Here is an 18619-nt window from a genome sequence, read left to right as displayed (position 1 = left end):
TGCCATGAGCCGCCTCCGGCCTCAGCCCACGCGGGGCGGGGGGAAGCGGTTTGTGGGGCCGTTCGGTGGTTTCGGGGCTGTCCAGTGCCACTTCCCCTCTGCCACCGGCGCCGTGGGGCCACTGCGTCCCCTGTCCTGTCTCCTGTCATGGCGTGTCCCCCCCTCGCCGCCTGCCTGTGGGGTGAGTCGCGCCCCATGTCCCACCTGGGGGGGATTTGGGGGTGAAACAGAGGGAAATGGGGAAAGGGAAACTGAGGCAGGGACGGAAGTAGATCAGGGCTGTAAGAGCTGCAGTGCAAAGCAGCCCAAAATGGCCTGAAATAGCCTCAAAATGGGGCTCCTGGAGCCGGGAGGGGGGTGTGTCAAGCCCTGAAATGGGGGGCTGAGCCCCTAAACGGTGGATTTGAACCTGGAGGGTGGAGGTTGAGCCCCCAAAATGGGGTCTTGTGCCCCAAAAAAAGGGGTTTGGGTCCTGATGGGGGGAGGGTTGAGCCTCAAAAAGGGGGTTTGACACATAGTGGTGGGGGTTGAGCCCCCAAAAGAAGGGTTTGAAGTTTGGGGGGAGGGGGGTGCGCCCCAAAAAGGGGGTTCTGAGCTCTCATAGGGGTAGGCTGAACCTCAAAAAGGACGGGTTTGACCCAAAAAGGGGGGATTTGAGACCCCCAAAGAAGGTTTTGAGCCCTGATGGGGGCATGGAGCCGAAAAAGGGGGTGTTCAGCCCCAAAAAGTGGGGATTAAGTCCCGATGGGGGGAAGGATGAGCCCCCAAAGGAGGGGCTTGAGTCCCCAGTAGAAGGATTTGAGCCCTTATGGGGGCATGGAGCCCAAAAAGGGGGTGTTTAACCCCAAAAGGGAAGAGTTGAATCCTAATGGGGGAAGAATGAGCCCCCAAAGGGGGGGAATTGAGCCCCCAAAACTAAGGTTTGACTCCCAAAAGGTGATTTGGAGCATGGAGAATGGGGTTTGACCCCCCAAAGTGGGGTTTGAGCCCTATGAGGGGGTTGATCCTGGGGGAACTCTCCTCAAGGGGGGGGTCCCGGGGTGCTGATTTCTTCCTGTGTCTGTGTGTCCCCCCAGTGCTGTGCCACCTCCTGAGCTTCCTCCCCCCCACTGAGGGTGACGAGAGAGGTGAGTGTGGGGGGGGGCTGTGAAGGGGGTGGGGCTGGGGGGAATCTGGGGGTCACCGTGGGAGATTGGGGGGCGGGGGGGGGAGTGTCAGGCTGAGACCCGGGTGCTGGCCCCATCCTTGGCCCCCCCCCCCCCATGTCTTTCCGACGTCCCCCCCCAGAGTCCTGCGGTCCCCACTTCTGCTCCAAGAACAGCTGCTGCCTGGGGCACTGGGCGGTGGGGTCCAAGAAGGGACCTTGGGTCTGTGGGTGCCCCCCCGGCACGGCCCCCACCTCCCAAAACTCTACCATCTCCTGCCAGGGTAAGGGGGCAAACACCCCGCTTTCACCATTCCCCCCCTGCCTTTTATTCACTCTTTGATTTCCCCCTTTAAAATCCCTTCATTCTCTCCCTTTAAATTCCCTTTATTCCCCCTTTTTACCCCTTTACCCCCATTCTCCCCCATTCTGGGGGTGCTGAGCCCCCCCCGTCCCCAAGAGGCCCCAAACTGACCCAAATCTGCAGCACTTGGCCCCAGCTGTGACATCCCCATCCTGGAGGAGGCCAGGAGGACGTGCGAGGACCCCAAGGTGGGGGGGGGGGGGGATGGACGGACAGATGGACAGATGGATGCAGGGAGGGGGGGAGGGAGGGAGGGACAGACAGATGGACAGGGGGAGGGACAGAGGGATGGTTGGATGGAGGGATGGAGGGAGGGAAGGAGGGATGGTCGGATCGCGGGATGGAGGGACAGATGGATGGTTGGATGGAGGGATGGAGGGAAGGACGGGTGGACGGACGGAGGGAGGGAGGGAGGGACAGATGGACGAGGGAGGAACAGAGGGATGGTCGGATCGCGGGATGGAGGGAGGGTGGAATGGGGGGACAGACAGATGGACGGGGGAGGGACAGAGGGATGGCGGGATGGCGGGACAGACGGACAGATGGATGGGGGGGACAGAGGGAAGGGTGGCGGGACAGACGGACAGATGGATGGGGGGGACAGAGGGAAGGATGGCGGGACAGACGGACAGATGGATGGTTGGAGGGATGGGGGGACAGAGGGCTGGAGGGAGGAGCAGAGATGGTTGTTGAGGGGGGGAGGGACAGACGGACAGACGGCCGGGGGGGGGGGGGGGGGGGGGCAGGAGGGCTGGAGGCTGGCGGGCTGAAGGACAGACGGACGCCCGCGGGTGCCGACCCCCCCCCCCCCCCCCCCCCCAGAGCTCGCCGGGAGCCGCCGCCTGCGCGCGCCTGCGGAGCACCGGGCGGCTGCTGCGCGGCGCCTGCGCGCGGCCCACCCCCCCCGCGCTCCAGGTGCCCGCGCCCACCCCTCCCGCGTGTGCGTGGGGCCCGGCCCCCACGCGCGTGCCTGGCGCGTGTCCCCTGCACACGCATTTCTGTGCAAACCCTCTGCGTGGGTCTCTGCCCCACGCGCATCTCCTGCACGTCGGCATCCTCCTCTGGCTCCTACACGTGTTTACCCTGGTGTCTATTCCCCACGCACACGTGTGGCCTGTCCTGTGCGTGTGTCCCCGACACACGTCTGTCTGTCCTGTACGTGTGTCCCTGACACACGTCTGTCCTGTGCATGTCCCCGACACACGTCTGTCCTGTACATGTGTCCCTGACACACGTCTGTCCTGTACGTGTGTCCCTGACACACGTCTGTCCTGCACATGTCCCCGACACACGTCTGTCCTGTACATGTGTCCCTGACACACGTCTGTCCTGCACGTGTCCCCTACACACGTGTGTCCTGTACGTGTGTCCCTGACACACGTCTGTCCTGCACATGTGTCCCTGACACACGTCTCTCCTGCACATGTGTCCCTGACACACGTCTGTCCTGTACGTGTGTCCCTGACACACGTCTGTCCTGTACGTGTCCCCGACACACGTCTGTCCTGTGCATGTGTCCCTGACACACGTCTGTCCTGTGCATGTGTCCCTGACACACGTCTCTCCTGCACATGTGTCCCTGACACACGTCTGTCCTGTACGTGTGTCCCTGACACACGTCTGTCCTGTACGTGTCCCCGACACACGTCTGTCCTGTGCATGTGTCCCTGACACACGTCTGTCCTGTGCATGTGTCCCCAACACACGTCTGTCCTGTGCGTGTGTCCCCAACACACGTCTGTCCTGTGCGTGTGTCCCTGTCCTGTACGTGTGTCCCTGACACACGTCTGTCCTGTACGTGTCCCCAACACACATCTGTCCTGCACGTGTCCCCTACACACGTGTGTCCTGTACGTGTGTCCCCAACGCACGTGCACTTCCATGTCCAGCCCCTGCACATCTATGCCCCGTGTGCATTCTCCCGTGTATCCCCTACACGTGTCTATCCCATGTGCACCCCTACTCGCGTGTACCCCTGTGTGCACTCCCTGCACACGTGCCCATCCCGGTGTCCACCCCCCACGTGTGGGTGTCCCATGTCCGCCCCCCACACGTGCGGGTGTCCCGTGTCCGCCCCCCACACGTGTGGGTGTCCCATGTCTGCCCCCTACACACGGCCATCCCCGTGTCTATTCCCCACGCGTGAATTCCTGCGTCCGTCCTCTACACGTGCCCATCCCACGTGCACCCCAACTCGCGTGCATCCCCGTGTGCACCCCCCCGCACACGTGTCCAGCCTCCCGCACATCCCCCCCCCCCCCCCCCAACGTGCCCATCCCGGTGTTTATCCCCCACCACGTGTCCCGTGTCTGTCCCCCACCCACGTCCACCCCACGCGCGCCCCTCCCCGTGTGCAATGCCCGCGCCCCGTCACACGCGTGTGCGTGTGCGTGTGCGTGTCCCCCCCCCCCCAGGACGTGCTGCAGCAGCTGCAGGCGGAGGCGCTCGCGGTTCCCCACCCCAGCACCACCGGGCTGCTGCTGCAGGCCGCCGAGGCCCTCGTGCTGCAGGCAGCCCTCCGAAATCCTGCCTCCGGCCCCCAAAACCTCACCACCTCCGTCATGGGTACGTCAGCACCCACGGGTGCCCCCAATCCCCCCCCCAAATCCCTGCAGCACCCCGAAAGCATTGCAATGCCCCCCCCCCCGACGTCTCGCAGCACCCCCAGAACCCGGCTGGGCAGCGTCGCCGCGGCCCTTCCCCGCGCTCCGCAAGGGCGCCGTGGCACCCCGAGCAGGGCAAAGGTCCCCCAAAGGCCTTTTTTTCACCCCAAATTAGAGGCCGCGGCGGAGGTGGTGGGTGACAAGTGCTCCCAGAGCACGCTGGTGCTGGCGGTGGGCAAGGAGAACCTGAGCATCAGTTGCCACGAGGTGGTTAAAAACGCCCAGGCAGGTACGGCCGCCACGCCGCTGGAAAACAAAAACAGCCACCAAAAAGCAGCACAAAAAAAGCTCCCCAAAGCCCCGGATTTGGTGGTTTCGGGGTGGGTTTTTTTTGTTTTTTTTTTGACCCAGTCCTTCGGCCAGGCACGAGCGCGGTGGCCTTCATTGTCTACAAAGATTTAGAGGAGCTGCTGAGCACCACGGAGCGGCACCGGGGGAAGCTCAACTCCCACGTGGTCGGTGGCACCGTGGGGAAATCTGGCGTCTCCTTCGCCGTCACGGTCAACATCAGCCTGCAGCACCGGGCGGTGGGTGCTGGGGGGCGCGGGGGGGGCTGGGGGGCTCCCCAAGGGGGGTGGGGGGGTGCCCGAAGAAGTGCACCAGGGTTTGTTGCATCAAGTGCGTTGGATCAAGTTGGGGGGGGGGGGTGTTGGCAAGGGGGCAGCGCGAGGGAGCAAATTTGGAGGGTGGGGATGGGGGATTTGGGGGCGAAGCGTCATCGTTTGGGGCGGATGTGGGGGTCAGAACATCCCTGTTCCGGTGCGGATTCGGATTTGCTGCAGATTTGTTTCAGTGCGAATCGGGATCCGGTGCAAATTCGGATTTGGTGCGTCCCCATCTTGGTGCAAATTTGGATTTGGAGCATCTCCATCCCAGTGCAAATCAGGATCCAGTGCAAATTTGGATTTAGTGCATCCCCCTCCGGGTGCAAATTTGGATTTGGATCATCCCCATCCTGGTGCAAATTCAGATTTGGAGCATCCCCTCCCAGGACAAATTCAGATCCAGTGCAAATTCGGATTTGGTGCGTCCCCATCTTGGTGCAAATTCGGATTTGGAGCATCTCCATCCCAGTGCAAATCAGGATCCAGTGCAAATTTGGATTTAGTGCATCCCCCTCCCGGTGCAAATTTGGATTTGGTGCATCCCCATCCCTGTGCAAATTCAGATTCGGATCATCCCCATCCTGGTGTAAATTCAGATTTGGAGCATCCCCTCCCAGTACAAATGCAGATCCAGTGCAAATTCAGATTTGGTGCATCCCCATCTTGGTGCAAATTTGGATTTAGAACATCCCCATCCTGGTGCAAATTCAGAACCAGTGCAAATTCAGATTTGGTGCATCCCCATCTTGGTGCAAATTTGGATTTAGAACATCCCCATCCTGGTGCAAATTCAGAACCAGTGCAAATTCAGATTTGGTGCATCCCCATCTTGGTGCAAATTCAGATTTGGAGCATCTCCATCCCAGTGCAAATCAGGATCCAGTGCAAATTTGGATCTGGTGCATCCCCATCCTGGTGCAAATTCAGATTTGGAGCATCCCCTCCCAGTACGAATGCAGATCCAGTGCAAATTCAGATTCGGATCATCCCCATCCTGGTGTAAATTCAGATTTGGAGCATCCCCATCCTGGTGTAAATTCAGATTTGGAGCATCCCCATCCCAGTACACATTCAGATTCAGTGCAAATTTGGATTTGGTGCGTTCTCATCTTGGTGCAAATCAGGATCCAGTGCAAATTCAGATTTGGTGCATCCCCGCCCTGGTACCAATTTGAATTTGGTGCATCCCTGTCCTGGTGCAAGATTCAGTTCATCCTCATGATGGCGCAAATTTGGATCAAGTGGAAATTATGATCCCGTGCAAATCTGGGGCTGGCACATCCCGATCTTGGTACAGATGTGGGCCTCGTGCACCTCAGGCCTGGTGCAAACTTGGATCCTGTGCAAATGTGGATTTGGTGCATCCCCATCTTGGTGCAAATCTGGGTTTCATGACTCTCTATCCTGGTGCAGATTTGCATTCCCTGCAAATTTGGGTTTGGTGCATCCCAAACCCGGTGCAAATCTGGATTTGGCGCATCCAAATCCCGGCGCAAATCCAGATCCGGTGCGAATGTGGGCTTGGTGCATCCTTACCAAGGCACAAATTTGGATCCTGTGCAAATTTGGAGTGGGTGCATCCCCACCTTGGTGCAAATCCGGATCCCGTGCAAATCTGGGGTCGGTGCATCCCCATCCCGGCGCGAATCCAAGCTCGGCACATCCCCATCCCATTCCACACCCAAACCGAGGGTGGGAAGGGGGAGTGGGGCCCCTCCCCGGGGCCGTGGGACATGTCTCGAGTGGGCCGTGCTCAGCAGGCGGCCCGGGCGGGCGAGGAGCCTCTCTGCGTGTCCTGGCAGACGGTGGACACCGAAGGCCACTGGTCGCCCTCAGGTTGCACCCGCGTGGGGGGTGACGCCCTCCGCTCCGTCTGCGCCTGCACCCACTTCTCCACCTTCGCCATCCTCATGGCCATCCACCCCATCGCGGTGAGGAGCCCCCTTGCGTCCCTAAAACACCCATTTTTGGGGGGTGTTTTCTTCCTTCCCCAACGCCTGCGTGCGGCCCCGCGCTGGGTGGGACTCGCGTTGATGCCGCGGGTGTGACACCGCCCGCAGGAGAGCTTCGCGCTGACGCTGGTGACCTACGTGGGGATGTCGGTGTCGCTGGTCTGCCTCTTCCTCACCATCGTCACCTTCCTCCTGTGCCGCTCGCTCTGGAGCGCCAGCATCGCCCTCCACCTCCAGCTCAGCATCTGCCTCTTCGTCGCTGACCTCCTCTTCCTCGTGGCCGCACCCCGCGCTGCCAACCAGGTATGGGCTCCTCAGGGCCTCCTCGAGCATCCTGGGACCTTCAGGGGCTCCTTGAGCTCCTTGGGGTCTCCACAGGTTCCTCAGGGCATTCTCGAGCATCCTGGGACCTCCAGGGGCTCCTTGGGGTCTCCACAGGTTCCTCAGGGCATCCTCGAGCATCCTGGGACCTCCAGGGGCTCCTTGGGGTCTCCACAGGTTCCTCAGGGTCTCCTTGAGCATCCTGGGACCTTCAGGGGCTCCTTGGGGTCTCCACAGGTTCCTCAGGGTCTCCTTGAGCATCCTGGGACCTCCAGGGGCTCCTTGGGGTCTCCACAGGTTCCTCAGGGTCTCCTTCAGCATCCTGGGACCTTCAGGGGCTCCTTGGGGTCTCCACAGGTTCCTCAGGGCCTCCTTGAGCATCCTGGGACCTCCAAGGGCTCCTTGGGGTCTCCACAGGTTCCTCAGGGTCTCCTTGAGCATCCTGGGACCTTCAGGGGCTCCTTGGGGTCTCCACAGGTTCCTCAGGGTCTCCTTGAGCATCCTGGGACCTCCAGGGGCTCCTTGGGGTCTCCACAGGTTCCTCAGGGTCTCCTTCAGCATCCTGGGACCTCCAGGGGCTCCTTGGGGTCTCCACAGGTTCTTCAGGGTCTCCTTCAGCATCTTGGAGCCATCAGGGTCTCCTTAAGCCTCCTCAAGATCTTCACATGCTCCTCAGGGTCTCCTTGAGCACGTTGGGACCACTGGAGGCTCCTCAGCATCTCATTTTGCTCCTCTGGGTCTCCATAAGGTCTCTGGAGCCTTTTCAAGCTCCCCAGGATCTCCCTGAGGTCCTTGGGGAGCTTGTGGGGAAATGGACCCAGGGTCATGGCTCTTGGCTGTAGCCTCTACCCCAATAGCTCCAGCAGACCTTCTGGTGGGGGTCCCACCTCACGCTGGGTGGGCGCAAGCACCTGGGTTATGGGATGACTGAGGTTGGAAGGTTTGGTCCAACTCCAACGCCAAACAGGTCCAATTAGTTGAGGTTCTTGTGGGTTGTTGGTTCCCTCCTTGGTCTGGGTGGGTGTCAGCACCTGAATTACAGGATAAATGAGGTCGAACGGGATGTTTGGAGGTCTCCTGACCAATCTCCGCTCAAAGTGAGTCCAACTGGTTGAGGTTCCTCAGAGTTGTTGGGTCTCCTCTCTCTCCGGGTGAGTGAAAACACCTGAATTACAGGACAACCAAGGTTGAACAGGATGTCTGGAGGTCTCCAGGCCAACCCCAACCCGAAGCAGGTCCACCCAATTGAGATGCCCCCAGGCTCTTGGGTCCCTTCTTCCTCTGGGTGGGTGGAGCCAACCGGATTATGGGATAGCTCAGCTTGGAAGAGACACTTGGATGTCTCCAGTCTCCCCCCAGCCCAAAGCACCCCCATCCCCTCGAGGCTCCTTGAGGCCGCGCTGGGGTGCGTGGAACACCACCAAGTGCCGGAGATGCCACCGCCTCCCCAGGCCACAGTGTGGTGACACTGGGGAGCCCAGCGTGGCCTTGGTGTCCCCAATCCAGCTGGCGTGTGCCATCACGGCGGGCTTCCTCCACTACCTCTTCCTTGCCTGCTTCACCTGGATGTTCCTGGAGGGTTTGCATCTCTTCCTCACCGTCAGGAACCTGAGCGTCCTCAACTACACCAGCATCAATCGCTTCAGGAAAAGATACATCTACCCCGTGGGCTACGGCACGCCGGCCGTCGTGGTGGCCATCTCCGCCGCCGTCCATCCCGAGGGCTACGGCACGAAGCACTAGTGAGTCCCACCAGCACCCAGGCTGGGGTCAACCAGGCGGGGTGGGATCATCCATGTGTTTTGCCTAAATCACCCCCAAAAAGGACAGCAGCCAGATGAGGGTGTTCTCACGCCACCAAAATCCCCAAAGGAATTTTGGGGGTATACTTCCCTTTTTCTCCTTTTTTAGCTGCTGGCTGAGCACGGAGGGAGGCTTCATCTGGAGCTTCCTCGGTCCTATCTGTGTCATCATCCTGGTGGGTGTCTTCCTGCTGAGAGGAGGCAGAGGGGGGAAAAACCGGGAGAAAAAAAAGAGCAAATTTAGACGAACCTTTAAGAACGGTATTAAGCAAATGCCCCACGGGCTGGGTGCACTTGGCATGGTGGGTACTTTGCACCACTGACCCCTCTTCCACCCCAAATTTATGATTGTGGCCACGGCTCTTTCCCTCATGGACCCCAGATTGAGGATTTTTAGAGATTTCCATAAAAACAGCAAATTCACATGTCTATTGACGGGCAGCGTTACGGGAACATCCCCCGGGCTGGGTGTGCCCAGGGACGGTCAAGCCACAGTGCACGGTTTTGCACCGTTGACCTTTTTCCACCCCAAATTTACGACCCACGGCCCCTGTCTTGCAAAATGATGGGGTTTTTTTTGCTTTCTGCCCAGGTTAATTTGACATTTTTTCTCACCACCCTCTGGACGCTGCGGGACAAGCTCTCCTCCCTCAACACTGATATCACAGCCCTAAAAAACACCCGGTGGGTTTCCACGTCAGCGGGAAGCGCGATACGGTTTTTGGAGGGAGGAGGAGGAGCACCTGGGATGGGGTTTGGGTGAAAAAAAGAGCAAAATGAGTGTTCCGTCAGGCTGATGACGTTCAAGGCGTTGGCGCACATCTGTATCTTGGGCTGCACGTGGGGTCTGGGCTTCCTGCAGGCGCAGGGGGACAATCTAGTGGTGGCCTTCATCTTCACCATCATCAACAGCCTGCAGGGAGCCTTCATCTTCCTCGTGCACTGCGTCCTCAACCGGCAGGTACCGGGGGGCACCCAGGTGGGGGGGGGGGGGGGGTGGGAGGGGACGGGGACACTCGGGACACAACTCTGGGTCCCGTCCCCAGGTGACGGAGCAGTACCGGCGCTGGTTTAGGGCGCTGAGGCGACAAGCGCAGCCCCAAGAGATGCCGACCTCCGAGATCCATGTCACCTATGTCACGGTGCGGACACCCGGGTCCCTGTGGGGTGCTGGGTGGGCACCCAAACATCTGGGTCCCTGTGGGGTGCTGGGTGGGCACCCATGTCCCTGGGGGGTGCTGGGTGGGCACCCAAACATCTGGGTCCCTGGGGGGTGCTGGGTGGGCACCCAAACATCTGGGTCCCTGTGGGGTGCTGGGTGGGCACCCATGTCCCTGGGGGGTGCTGGGTGGGCACCCAAACATCTGGGTCCCTGGGGGGTGCTGGGTGGGCACCCAAACATCTGGGTCCCTGGGGGGTGCTGGGTGGGCACCCGTGTCCCTGGGGGGTGCTGGGTGGGCACCCGAACATCTGGGTCCCTGTGGGGTCCTGAGTGGGCACCCGTGTACCTGGGGGGTGCTGGGTGGGCACCCGAACATCTGGGTCCCTGTGGGGTCCTGAGTGGGCACCCGTGTCCCTGGGGGGTGCTGAGTGGGCACCCAAACATCTGGGTCCCTGTGGGGTGCTGCGTGGGCACCCGTGTCCTTGGGGGGCATTGGGTGGGCACCCAAACATCTGGGTCCTCTGGTTGCCACCAAAAGGATGTGGGGTCCAGGGGTGGCGGGGGGGGGTGGCTACCTGGACCCCCGGGTCCCCTCAGGTTGCTCGGGGGTCTGGCAAGAAACCCCCAGAACCTCTGCCCCATTTCTGCCCCATTTTGTCCTCATTTCACCCCAGCGTGGCCCCTTTTCGCCCCCAGGAAGGGGAGAGGCCGCAGAGCCACGGCACCGAGGGCTGCATGTGGGAGAAGTGACGGCGGGTGCCCCCCAGGACCGACCCGTTTCCAGTGCATTTCCTGCAGATCCAACCCATTTTCCCCACACTTCCTGCTGTTTTGACCCCTTTCCAGCATTTTTTTTTTCATCCCTACGGAACAACCTGGTGCTGTTCTCCCCACAGCTCCGACCTGTTTTCAGCATTTTCCTGCAGAGCAGCCAGTTTACAGCATTTTCCCCACATATCTGACCCATTTTCCAGCATTTTTCCCCCAAGAAACAGCCAGTGTTTTCTCCAGGGATCAATCACATCCAGCTGCTTCTCCCCAGGATCGACCAATTTCCTGCATTTTCTTGTGAAACAACCATTTTCCAGCATTTTCCCCAAAGAACAACCAGTTCCCAGCATTCTTCTGTGGAATGACTTGATTTCAGGGTTTTTTTCCTGCAGATTTGACCCATTTCCAGCATTTTTCTCCAAGAAACGACCATTTTCCAGCATCTTCCCCCAAGACTGAGCTATTTCTAGCAGTTTTCTGCAGAATAACCCATTTTCACCATTTTTCCTGCCGTTTTGACCCCTTCCCACCATTTTTCCATGGAACGTCCTGTTTCCAGCACTTTCTCCCCGGATCAACTCATTTTCACCATTTTCCCCCCAACGTTTGACCCTTTTTTTCCGGCATTTTTCCGTGGGACAACCGATTTCCCGCAGTTTTCCAATAGTTTTGCGCCGTTTTTCTGGCTGCTGCCCCTCCAGCCTCCCCCGCCGTTTCTGGTGGTTTTCTGCGCAATGACCCATTTCCAGCCGGTTTTCCCCCAGGATTGCTCCGTTTCTGGCCTATCCCGGCCACCTTCGCCCCGTGGCTCTGTCAGGATTTTGGGGCTGAAAAAAGCTGATTAAAGGCACGTGACTTGTCCCTGAGGAGTGGGGCTGGATGCAGCCGGGGGTGGGGGACACCTGGGTCCTCCTGGGGGTCCGGGGAGGGGGCCCAGAGCCATTTGGGGGGCAGAGAAAGGGGCCCGAGGCGTGTGGCCTCCCCATCCACCCCCTAAACCAGCCAAGCCCCGCCTCCCTTCCCCCACAGGCCAGTTAGCTTCCTGCTCGCTCTTGACTGACAGGGCTGGCAGCCAATGGTGCTTGGCGCGCGTCTTCCCGCCCCCTGCAGTTCCTGGGTGGTGCCGGGTGCAGGGGGAGGAGCCTATCGTGCAGCAGGGGCGGGCCGAACGGCAGTGGAGCCAGCCAATGGGCAGCGGTGGCCCTGGGAGGCGGTGCTAAGGGGAAATCCCGCCCCCCCAGAGCACAGAGAAGGCGGCGGTTGGCTGTGAGCTGAGATGGGCAGCGCGGCTCAGCCAATGGGGCCTCGAGGGAGGCTGAGGAGAGGTGGGGGGGGATGGTGGCTTTGGGGGGCCCTGGGCACTCCCCCCCCCCATCTCCACGGCCCCCCCAGTGTCCCCCCAGTGCCACCCCAGTGCCACCAGTTACCCCCCAGTGCCCCCCCAGTGCCCCCTCAGTGCTGGGACTGGGCTGTGTCCCTGCTCCAGTGCCCCCCCTGTGCCCCCCAGTGCCCCCAGTGCCCCCAGTGCCCCCCCAGTTCCCCCCCAGTGCCCCCAGTTCCCCCCAGTGCCCCCAGTGCCCCCCCAGTGCCCCCAGTGCCCCCCCAGTTCCCCCCCAGTGCCCCCAGTGCCCCCCCAGTGCCCCCCCTGTGCCCCCCAGTTCCCCCCCAGTGCCCCCAGTGCCCCCCCAGTGCCCCCAGTGCCCCCAGTGCTCCCAGTAACCCCCCAGTGCCCCCAGTTCCCCCCCAGTGCCCCCCCAGTGCCCCCAGTGCCCCCAGTGCCCCCAGTGCCCCCCCAGTGCCCCCCCAGTGCCCCCCCAGTGCCCCCAGTGCCCCCCCAGTGCCCCCAGTAACCCCACAGTGCCCCCAGTAACCCCCCAGTGCCCCCCCAGTGCCCCCAGTGCCTTCCCCACAACTCCCAGCCGTGTGCCCAGAGCTCTCCCAGCCCCACACCAGCTCAGCGCTCCCGGGACCCCCCAGCCCCACACCGCTCAGCCCCCGCGCTCCCCGTAACGCCCGTCCCCGTCCCCGGCGCCCGCAGATCCAGCGATGCCCACGTAAGCAAGGACCGCCTCCGTCCCAGCACACTTCTCCGCTAAAAGTGGCTTTTTTGGTCAAATTAACAATTTTTTATTGCGGGCAGCAGCATCCCTTTGTGCCAGTTCCACCATCCGTCGATTTTTTTGGTTGTGGTTGGAAAATGGCCAAAAATGGCCTGAAACCAGTTTCACTTTCCGCCACGGGTCCTTTTTTTTGTTGATTTTACAGCAGATTTCTCAAGCCCGGCTCAAATTTCCTAATTTTCAGGGGAGGGGAGGGAGCTCTCATGGTTAATTGTCAACCCGGAGAGGGAATTTTGTTACCCGTAACGAATCATTGCATTTCCGCTAATTGATAATGTTTAAATTCCCCCCAAACATCATTTTTTAGCTCATAACCCTTTTAAAAAAAAAAAAAAAAACAAAACACCAAGCGTTAGAATCACAACATGATTTTAACAGGATTTCTTCAATTTCAGAAACTTTCAGCCACCGGGATGAGTGTGCCGGGGCCATTTTATTTATTTGGGGCAAAAAAAGACCGAATGACACATGCTGCGTTTTTTAGGGGGAGAAAAAAAAAAAAAAAAAAAAATTATTGGGTGATAATGTGCTGAATTAAGACACAAACAAACGAGGCGAATTGGGGGGTTGGGGGTTTTTTGACTGTGGGGCCACAGCTGGGCACGGACTGAGCATGATGCCTGGGGGAGGGAGGGATAAATTTTGAAAAAAGCCTTTGGAAAGCGGGAAAAAGCTAGGATTTTACTGAAACTGGGGGGTTTTTTTGAGAGTTAAGCAGAAACCACAATGTGGCAGCAAAGCTGGGAGAAAAAGGAGAAATTCAGCAACGCTGAGAAACGGGACCATTTCTGCACTGGGGAGCGGGGTTGTAACCATTCTACAGCAGTTATTTTAACTGACAACACCTTTTTATTTTCACGGTTTGTGAGCCAGGTTTGCACGGACAAAGGTCACAGGGTTTGACTGATTTTTTTAGGGATTTTCACGTCATTAATAGGCAAAAAATGGGAGTGTGGAGCCTCCAGATCCCCCTGAAGCTGCATGAGTTCACCCAGCTCCCCAGCGGGAAGTTTGAAATGTACTTTTTTTTTTTTTTTTTTTTTTTCTTTTTTTTCTTTTTACAGGAACATTTAAAAATCGTCCAGAAACAGGAAAAAGTAACGCTGCAGTCAGCAATTCCAGGACTTTTCGCAAATCCAGTGGTTAAAGTGGGAGCATCTGTCGTCGTTCCAGATGCCGTCGGGCCCGATGCTGCCACAGTCCTTCTGGTCCTTGTCTTTGTTCTCCTTCCACGTGTTCCAGTAGCTGGAGCAAGGAGGAGGAAAAGAAGAAGAAAACCAGAAAATAATAAAGAAATAAAGTTGAGCCCCGCAGCGGTGAAGCTCTCTCAGGAAGAGGTAAAATTTATATTTTGAGGGAAGGAAACCACTAAAATGCTTCTTTTTTTTTTTTTTTTCTTTTTTTTTTTTTTTTTTTTGGCTGCCAGCAAGAAAATGCTCCGACAACACAATTTTTTCAACGTAAATCCTTCAACTTATGTAAAACTACTGAAAAACAAAGTTTCGGTGGGTCAACTTCATCTTTTTTCCATTTATTTTCTGATTATTTCCTGTTCCTGGGGAATCCCCAGAGGGAGATTTTACCTAATGCTTGTGCGTTCGCCATTGGTCCAGAGCCAGGTGCCTTCCTCCAGCTGATCCGTCACTCCCATCCAGTACGTGCTGCTGCTGTTGATACTGTCCTTCAGGAACGCCTAGAAAAGCAGAATTGGTTAAAACAACCCCAAAACGATGCTTCGGGGGGGCCAGGGGGCGTCTTGAGGCTTCTGGCAATTAAGGCGAGGTCATTGCCACGACACCTGAGCAGAGTTTTGGGGTAAATATATGGAATAACTCGGGTGGATTGAAGTGCGCGCGCGGCACCCCGAAGCGGAGGCGTTAGGGGCGTTTTGCTCCGTTTTAACGTTTTTTCCTAAAAGGAGGAAGGCACCGCTGGCTGAACTCGCCCTGGCCAGCGGCGCTTCTCTGCCCCCCCAAGTAACCCCGAGCTTGATGGCCAAGGTTGCTTAATTTGTCCCCCCCCCCCCCCCAAAAAAAAAAAAAGGCTTGGGGTTCCTGTGCTTGCCCGGGCAGGAGTTCCCCACCAAAAGGGGCGTTTGGGGCACCCGCACGCCAAGAAACCGGCGGGTTTTTCCCCTGCAAGCGGCCAACCGACCTGCTCGAGCTCCGAGTTGATGACGACCAGGTGAGCGCCCTGGTCGGCACAGATCTCCTTCGCGTCCAGCCAGCTCATCTTCTCCGTCGAGAAGGAGTAGCAGCTCTTCTCAAAGACCTTCCAGCCGGCCGAGCACTTCTTGCTGTCCAGGACGGATCTGCAGATCAGCGCTGGGGGGGACGAGAAACCCACCGAGCTCGGGCCGAACCCGCTTTTTTTTCTCTACCGGGGAAACCTCCTACGGCTTCCCCGGGCGTCTCCAACCGGGGACGAGTCACCCAGACTCTCCCCCGCCCCGGGGACCGAGGCGGTGGGTCTCCCTGGGCTGCCACCAGCAGGTTTGCTCTCCCCGGCACGCGAGCGCCAGGGACCAGCGGGCCGGGAAGCGCGGCGCTACCTGCGATGTCCTGCAGCTCCTCGTAGTGCTGGTGCATCCCGCTCCGCAGCCGCGCCTGCTCCCGCCGCGTGGCCGACAGCTCCTGCCGCACTGGGGAGCGCAGCGGGGTCAGCGGCCCCGTCTCCACCCCCCCCCGGGCTTTTTCCTGCTTCCCCCGCTTTGGTTTACCCAAATCTTGAGCTTTTCCCCGCCCCGCCACCCCGGGATTTATTACTCTTCCGCACACAGAAACCTGAATTGGGGCTGCCAAGGCTCTTACGTCACCAGCCGCCGGCTTGGCCGCGTGTTTTTTACTCCGTGGGTGACATTTTGCTGCAGCATCACCCACAGTATAACTGAACCGATCGCTCACTTGGCAGCAGTTAAGGATTTGGCCCATTATATTTGACTTCTGTAGAATTTTCTGTAGGATTTCGAAGAAATTTAATTTGCAGGGTTTATCTAGCCTTTTGTAGATTCCTTCTGATTTACGCCCTCTCCTTCCCGTGACCTTTAACAGAGACAATGGAGTGGATTTTCCTCCCTAATCGGGATAAACACTGTGATACCCCGAGGGCTGACTTGCTCCTGCTTCGGGGATAATTCCTTCGGGACTGGGGCATGAGCTCAGCCATTTGCCTGCTGTAAGTCCCGGTGGAAATCAGAAACAAGTCAAAGTTGCCGCCGCTTCGCTAAGAGACGGAGCAGAACCAGGAGCCCCTCAAAAAGACAGTTGGATTTTTCCTTGATTTACACCGAAAGGCACAACCAGCGCCAAAAAGAGCCAAACACCAAAAAAAAAAAATCGGTCTCCCAAGAGCCACGAAACTTCCCCGCGGGGCCGCGGACCCCAGGGCCTACCGTTGGCTTGATTCTCCGAGTAGTTCGACCTCAGGAGCTTTAACTCTGCCACGATTTCCATCTCTGCAACGAGCACCAAAGACAAAAACCCGGCCGGGTCGTACCAAGGGATCGCAAGCGGCGTCTAAATTTGGCCGATTTATGGCTTTTTGGTTGGGCTGGGTGGGGAATTTCAGAGTGGATTTACCCCGGGGCTGCAGCCCGTAGCAAGCGGGGAAGTGCTGCCGGTGCGGGCAGGGGGAGGCAGCGCCCCGATGGAGCACCCGGGGGGGGGGGGGGGGCAATTTGGTGATAAATCCCCCTAAACCTCACCTAGGGAGGAGGAGTTCCAACCACACCATGACGGCAGACGGGCTGTAGCCGCGGCTGCCACGCGGCCGGACGCGTGGAGCTCCATGAGCACAAACCACGTGGTATTTTTAACGGTGAGAATCCTCTTTTTTTTTTTTTTGGGGTGGGGGGGGGAGTGTTTTAACCAAACCCCGGCTGCTTGGCGGCCCGGCGAGGGCGGTTCCGGGGACACTCACGTTTCACCACGGCCAGCGCGAAGAGCAGCACCCAGGCCACGAAGCTCAGCGCCACGAGGACGTAGAGGACGGCCACCGACGTCACCCTGCCGCTCTGCCCCCTGCCACCCCGGGGCTCCGGGCCGCCTGCGGAGAGCAGCGTGGGAGGGAATCGGGGAGAAACCCCGACTGCCCGGGGCCGGCTCCGGGCCCAGGCCTCCCCCGTGGGGGGGCACCGTCAGCTGAGAGCGGCTCACCCCTTTGGTAAGGGCTCGGAGACGGCGGCTTCCCTGCCAGGATGTAAAGCCCTGTTGGGAGGGAGGAAAAAGGCGCTGGGGGGGGGGGGGGGGGACACACGGTTTGGGGGCATTTTGGGGTCAGAGGTGGTGGAGCCCCCAGGCGGCGCGGGGCGAGGGGGTGGGCGCTACCTGTGCCCCCTTTGCTCCTCTGGCTCTGCAGATCCTCGTCGGTCGCCGGCGGCTTGTGGCCACGGTCTGACTCCGACAGGGACACGTCGTCGTAATCGTCCTCGAAGCTGTCCGGGGATGCTGCTCGAGAGGTAAAACCGGGTGAGAAATCAGGGCTTTACGCCAGCTAGGAACCCGAGCCACCAGCAAGCAGCTCAGTCCTCCGGAAAGGCTGGAAAAGGCAATTCCCCTTTCCCTTCGGCAAATCCACAGCGCCCCCGGCAAGGTCCTCGCGCCCTTTTCTCAACATATATTGATTTTGCTGTTTTTTATAGAGTTTTGTAGCACCACGCCGCTCTTTCCGAGCTGGGTTCTCCCCTCAGCTGAGAACCTAAGCAGCTCTGCTGAATTTTGAAGCTTTCTGCGGCGGAGAGGGATGAGGTTGAGCCTGGGAAGGCGGAAAGGCCGACTCCAAGCGTGAGGGTGGAGCGATAAATTCCCCCCTCGATCCCCCCCCGGCCTGGACTTTCGGGATATTTTGGGGGATATTCGCTCTCGTTTGACAGAAGGAACCAAGTTCAGGGAGAAACGCTGCGTATGGCGAGACACGTTTGACCAACCGAGCTGAAAATAAAGCCCAGTTTGGCCTTGGGGAGGCACCTCGGGGAGTTCTGCTTTCCATCCGTGTTACAAAAAAGCCTGAAAAGGTGAAAAAATGGTGACTTACCGGGCCTGAAGTCTCCCATGGGCGTCATTTTCCCGGCGACGGAGTAAATTCCTGACGAAGCAAAAGGAAAGGAAAAGGGCAAATGAGGGGAGGATCCTCAAAACCGCCACCAGCGCTTCCTCTAACCCCGCTGATTCGGCGAAGGGGTTGGCGGTAATTTTTTAAGGCCCGGCGTAGAGTTTGCACCTGGAATCGGGGCGAAACCGGGAGATTTAGGGGCTCTTGAGCACGGAACGGGACCCCCCGGCGCTCCGGGCAGCCCGCGGATGTGCCACCCTGCGAGTACAGCGGCGCTGCCCCGCCGGCGCTCCCGGGGCACCGCCGGGCTCCGCCGAGACACCCACCGGCCCCCAAAACCGCGCCGAGGATGCGGGGGGACGGGGGGACGGGGGGGTTTTTTACCTGCTTGTCTCACCAGGCGCTTGGCGGGGGCCGGCGGGGGACCCAGCCAGTTGCCGTAAGTCTCCTGCTGGGCCATGCCTCGCCGGGGCGGGGGGCCGCGCGGGCGCTCGGCGGGGAGCTGAGCCCCTCGGCACGCGCCCCGGCACTCCCCTCGCCGCCCCCGGGCCCCCCGCGCTGGCCGGCGGTTCGGCCCCGGGGGTTTCGGTTCCTTCTCCGCGCCGGAGCGGCGGTGGCATGCAAATGGGCGGCGAGAGGAGGGCGAGGCTGCGCTCTGCCCCGCGG

General features: G+C 59.4%; 2 protein-coding genes across 3 annotated transcripts; one reads left to right on the top strand and one right to left on the bottom strand.

Moving 5' to 3' along the window:
- The first annotated feature begins 81 nt into the window (after nucleotides 1-81).
- On the top strand, nucleotides 82-11645 carry LOC116960521 (adhesion G protein-coupled receptor E3-like). Its single transcript, XM_042802871.1, has 16 exons — nucleotides 82-181; nucleotides 1077-1127; nucleotides 1288-1428; nucleotides 1632-1696; nucleotides 2331-2423; nucleotides 3923-4073; nucleotides 4287-4400; nucleotides 4535-4698; nucleotides 6534-6707; nucleotides 6837-7031; nucleotides 8556-8791; nucleotides 8961-9027; nucleotides 9444-9535; nucleotides 9644-9812; nucleotides 9898-9993; nucleotides 10710-11645. The coding sequence occupies exons 1-16, from the start codon at nucleotides 148-150 to the stop codon at nucleotides 10761-10763; spliced, it is 1896 nt and encodes a 631-aa protein (XP_042658805.1). The 5' UTR covers nucleotides 82-147; the 3' UTR covers nucleotides 10764-11645.
- Nucleotides 11646-13256: 1611 nt separating this feature from the next.
- LOC116960780 (hepatic lectin-like) lies at nucleotides 13257-18619 on the bottom strand. 2 transcript variants are annotated; one of them, XM_032989258.2, is made up of 10 exons: nucleotides 18338-18616; nucleotides 17936-17986; nucleotides 17230-17349; nucleotides 17059-17109; nucleotides 16823-16948; nucleotides 16296-16358; nucleotides 15456-15545; nucleotides 15059-15228; nucleotides 14488-14597; nucleotides 13257-14149 (listed from the first exon to the last, which is right to left on the bottom strand). In XM_032989258.2, exons 1-10 carry the CDS (start codon nucleotides 18411-18413, stop codon nucleotides 14014-14016), a joined length of 993 nt encoding a protein of 330 aa, XP_032845149.2. In that variant the 5' UTR covers nucleotides 18414-18616; the 3' UTR covers nucleotides 13257-14013. The 2 variants fall into 2 exon arrangements, with proteins under 2 accessions (XP_032845149.2, XP_032845156.2); XM_032989265.2 differs by lacking the exon at nucleotides 17059-17109 and having other exon boundaries at nucleotides 18338-18619.

The sequence above is a fragment of the Tyto alba genome, unplaced genomic scaffold (assembly GCF_018691265.1).
Source record: "Tyto alba isolate M040663 unplaced genomic scaffold, T.alba_DEE_v4.0 Super-Scaffold_4, whole genome shotgun sequence".
In the NCBI taxonomy this organism is placed as follows: Eukaryota; Metazoa; Chordata; class Aves; order Strigiformes; family Tytonidae; genus Tyto; species Tyto alba.
The sequence above is the reverse complement of the archived record's forward strand: the minus strand, read 5'-3'. Positions and strand labels throughout refer to the sequence as shown.

Coding starts and splice junctions, on each gene's coding strand:
- LOC116960521 (XM_042802871.1), top strand. CDS start 148: ATGGCGTGTCCCCCCCTCGCCGCCTGCCTGTGGG. Junction 1,429..1,631: donor CTCTACCATCTCCTGCCAGG/GTAAGGGGGCAA, acceptor CCAAATCTGCAG/CACTTGGCCCCAGCTGTGAC. Junction 6,708..6,836: donor TGGCCATCCACCCCATCGCG/GTGAGGAGCCCC, acceptor CACCGCCCGCAG/GAGAGCTTCGCGCTGACGCT.
- LOC116960780 (XM_032989258.2), bottom strand. CDS start 18,413: ATGGCCCAGCAGGAGACTTACGGCAACTGGCTGGGTCCCCCGCCGGCC. Junction 17,110..17,229: donor GAGGAGCAAAGGGGGCACAG/GTAGCGCCCACC, acceptor CCCTCCCAACAG/GGCTTTACATCCTGGCAGGG. Junction 16,359..16,822: donor CGCGCTGGCCGTGGTGAAAC/GTGAGTGTCCCC, acceptor TGCTCGTTGCAG/AGATGGAAATCGTGGCAGAG.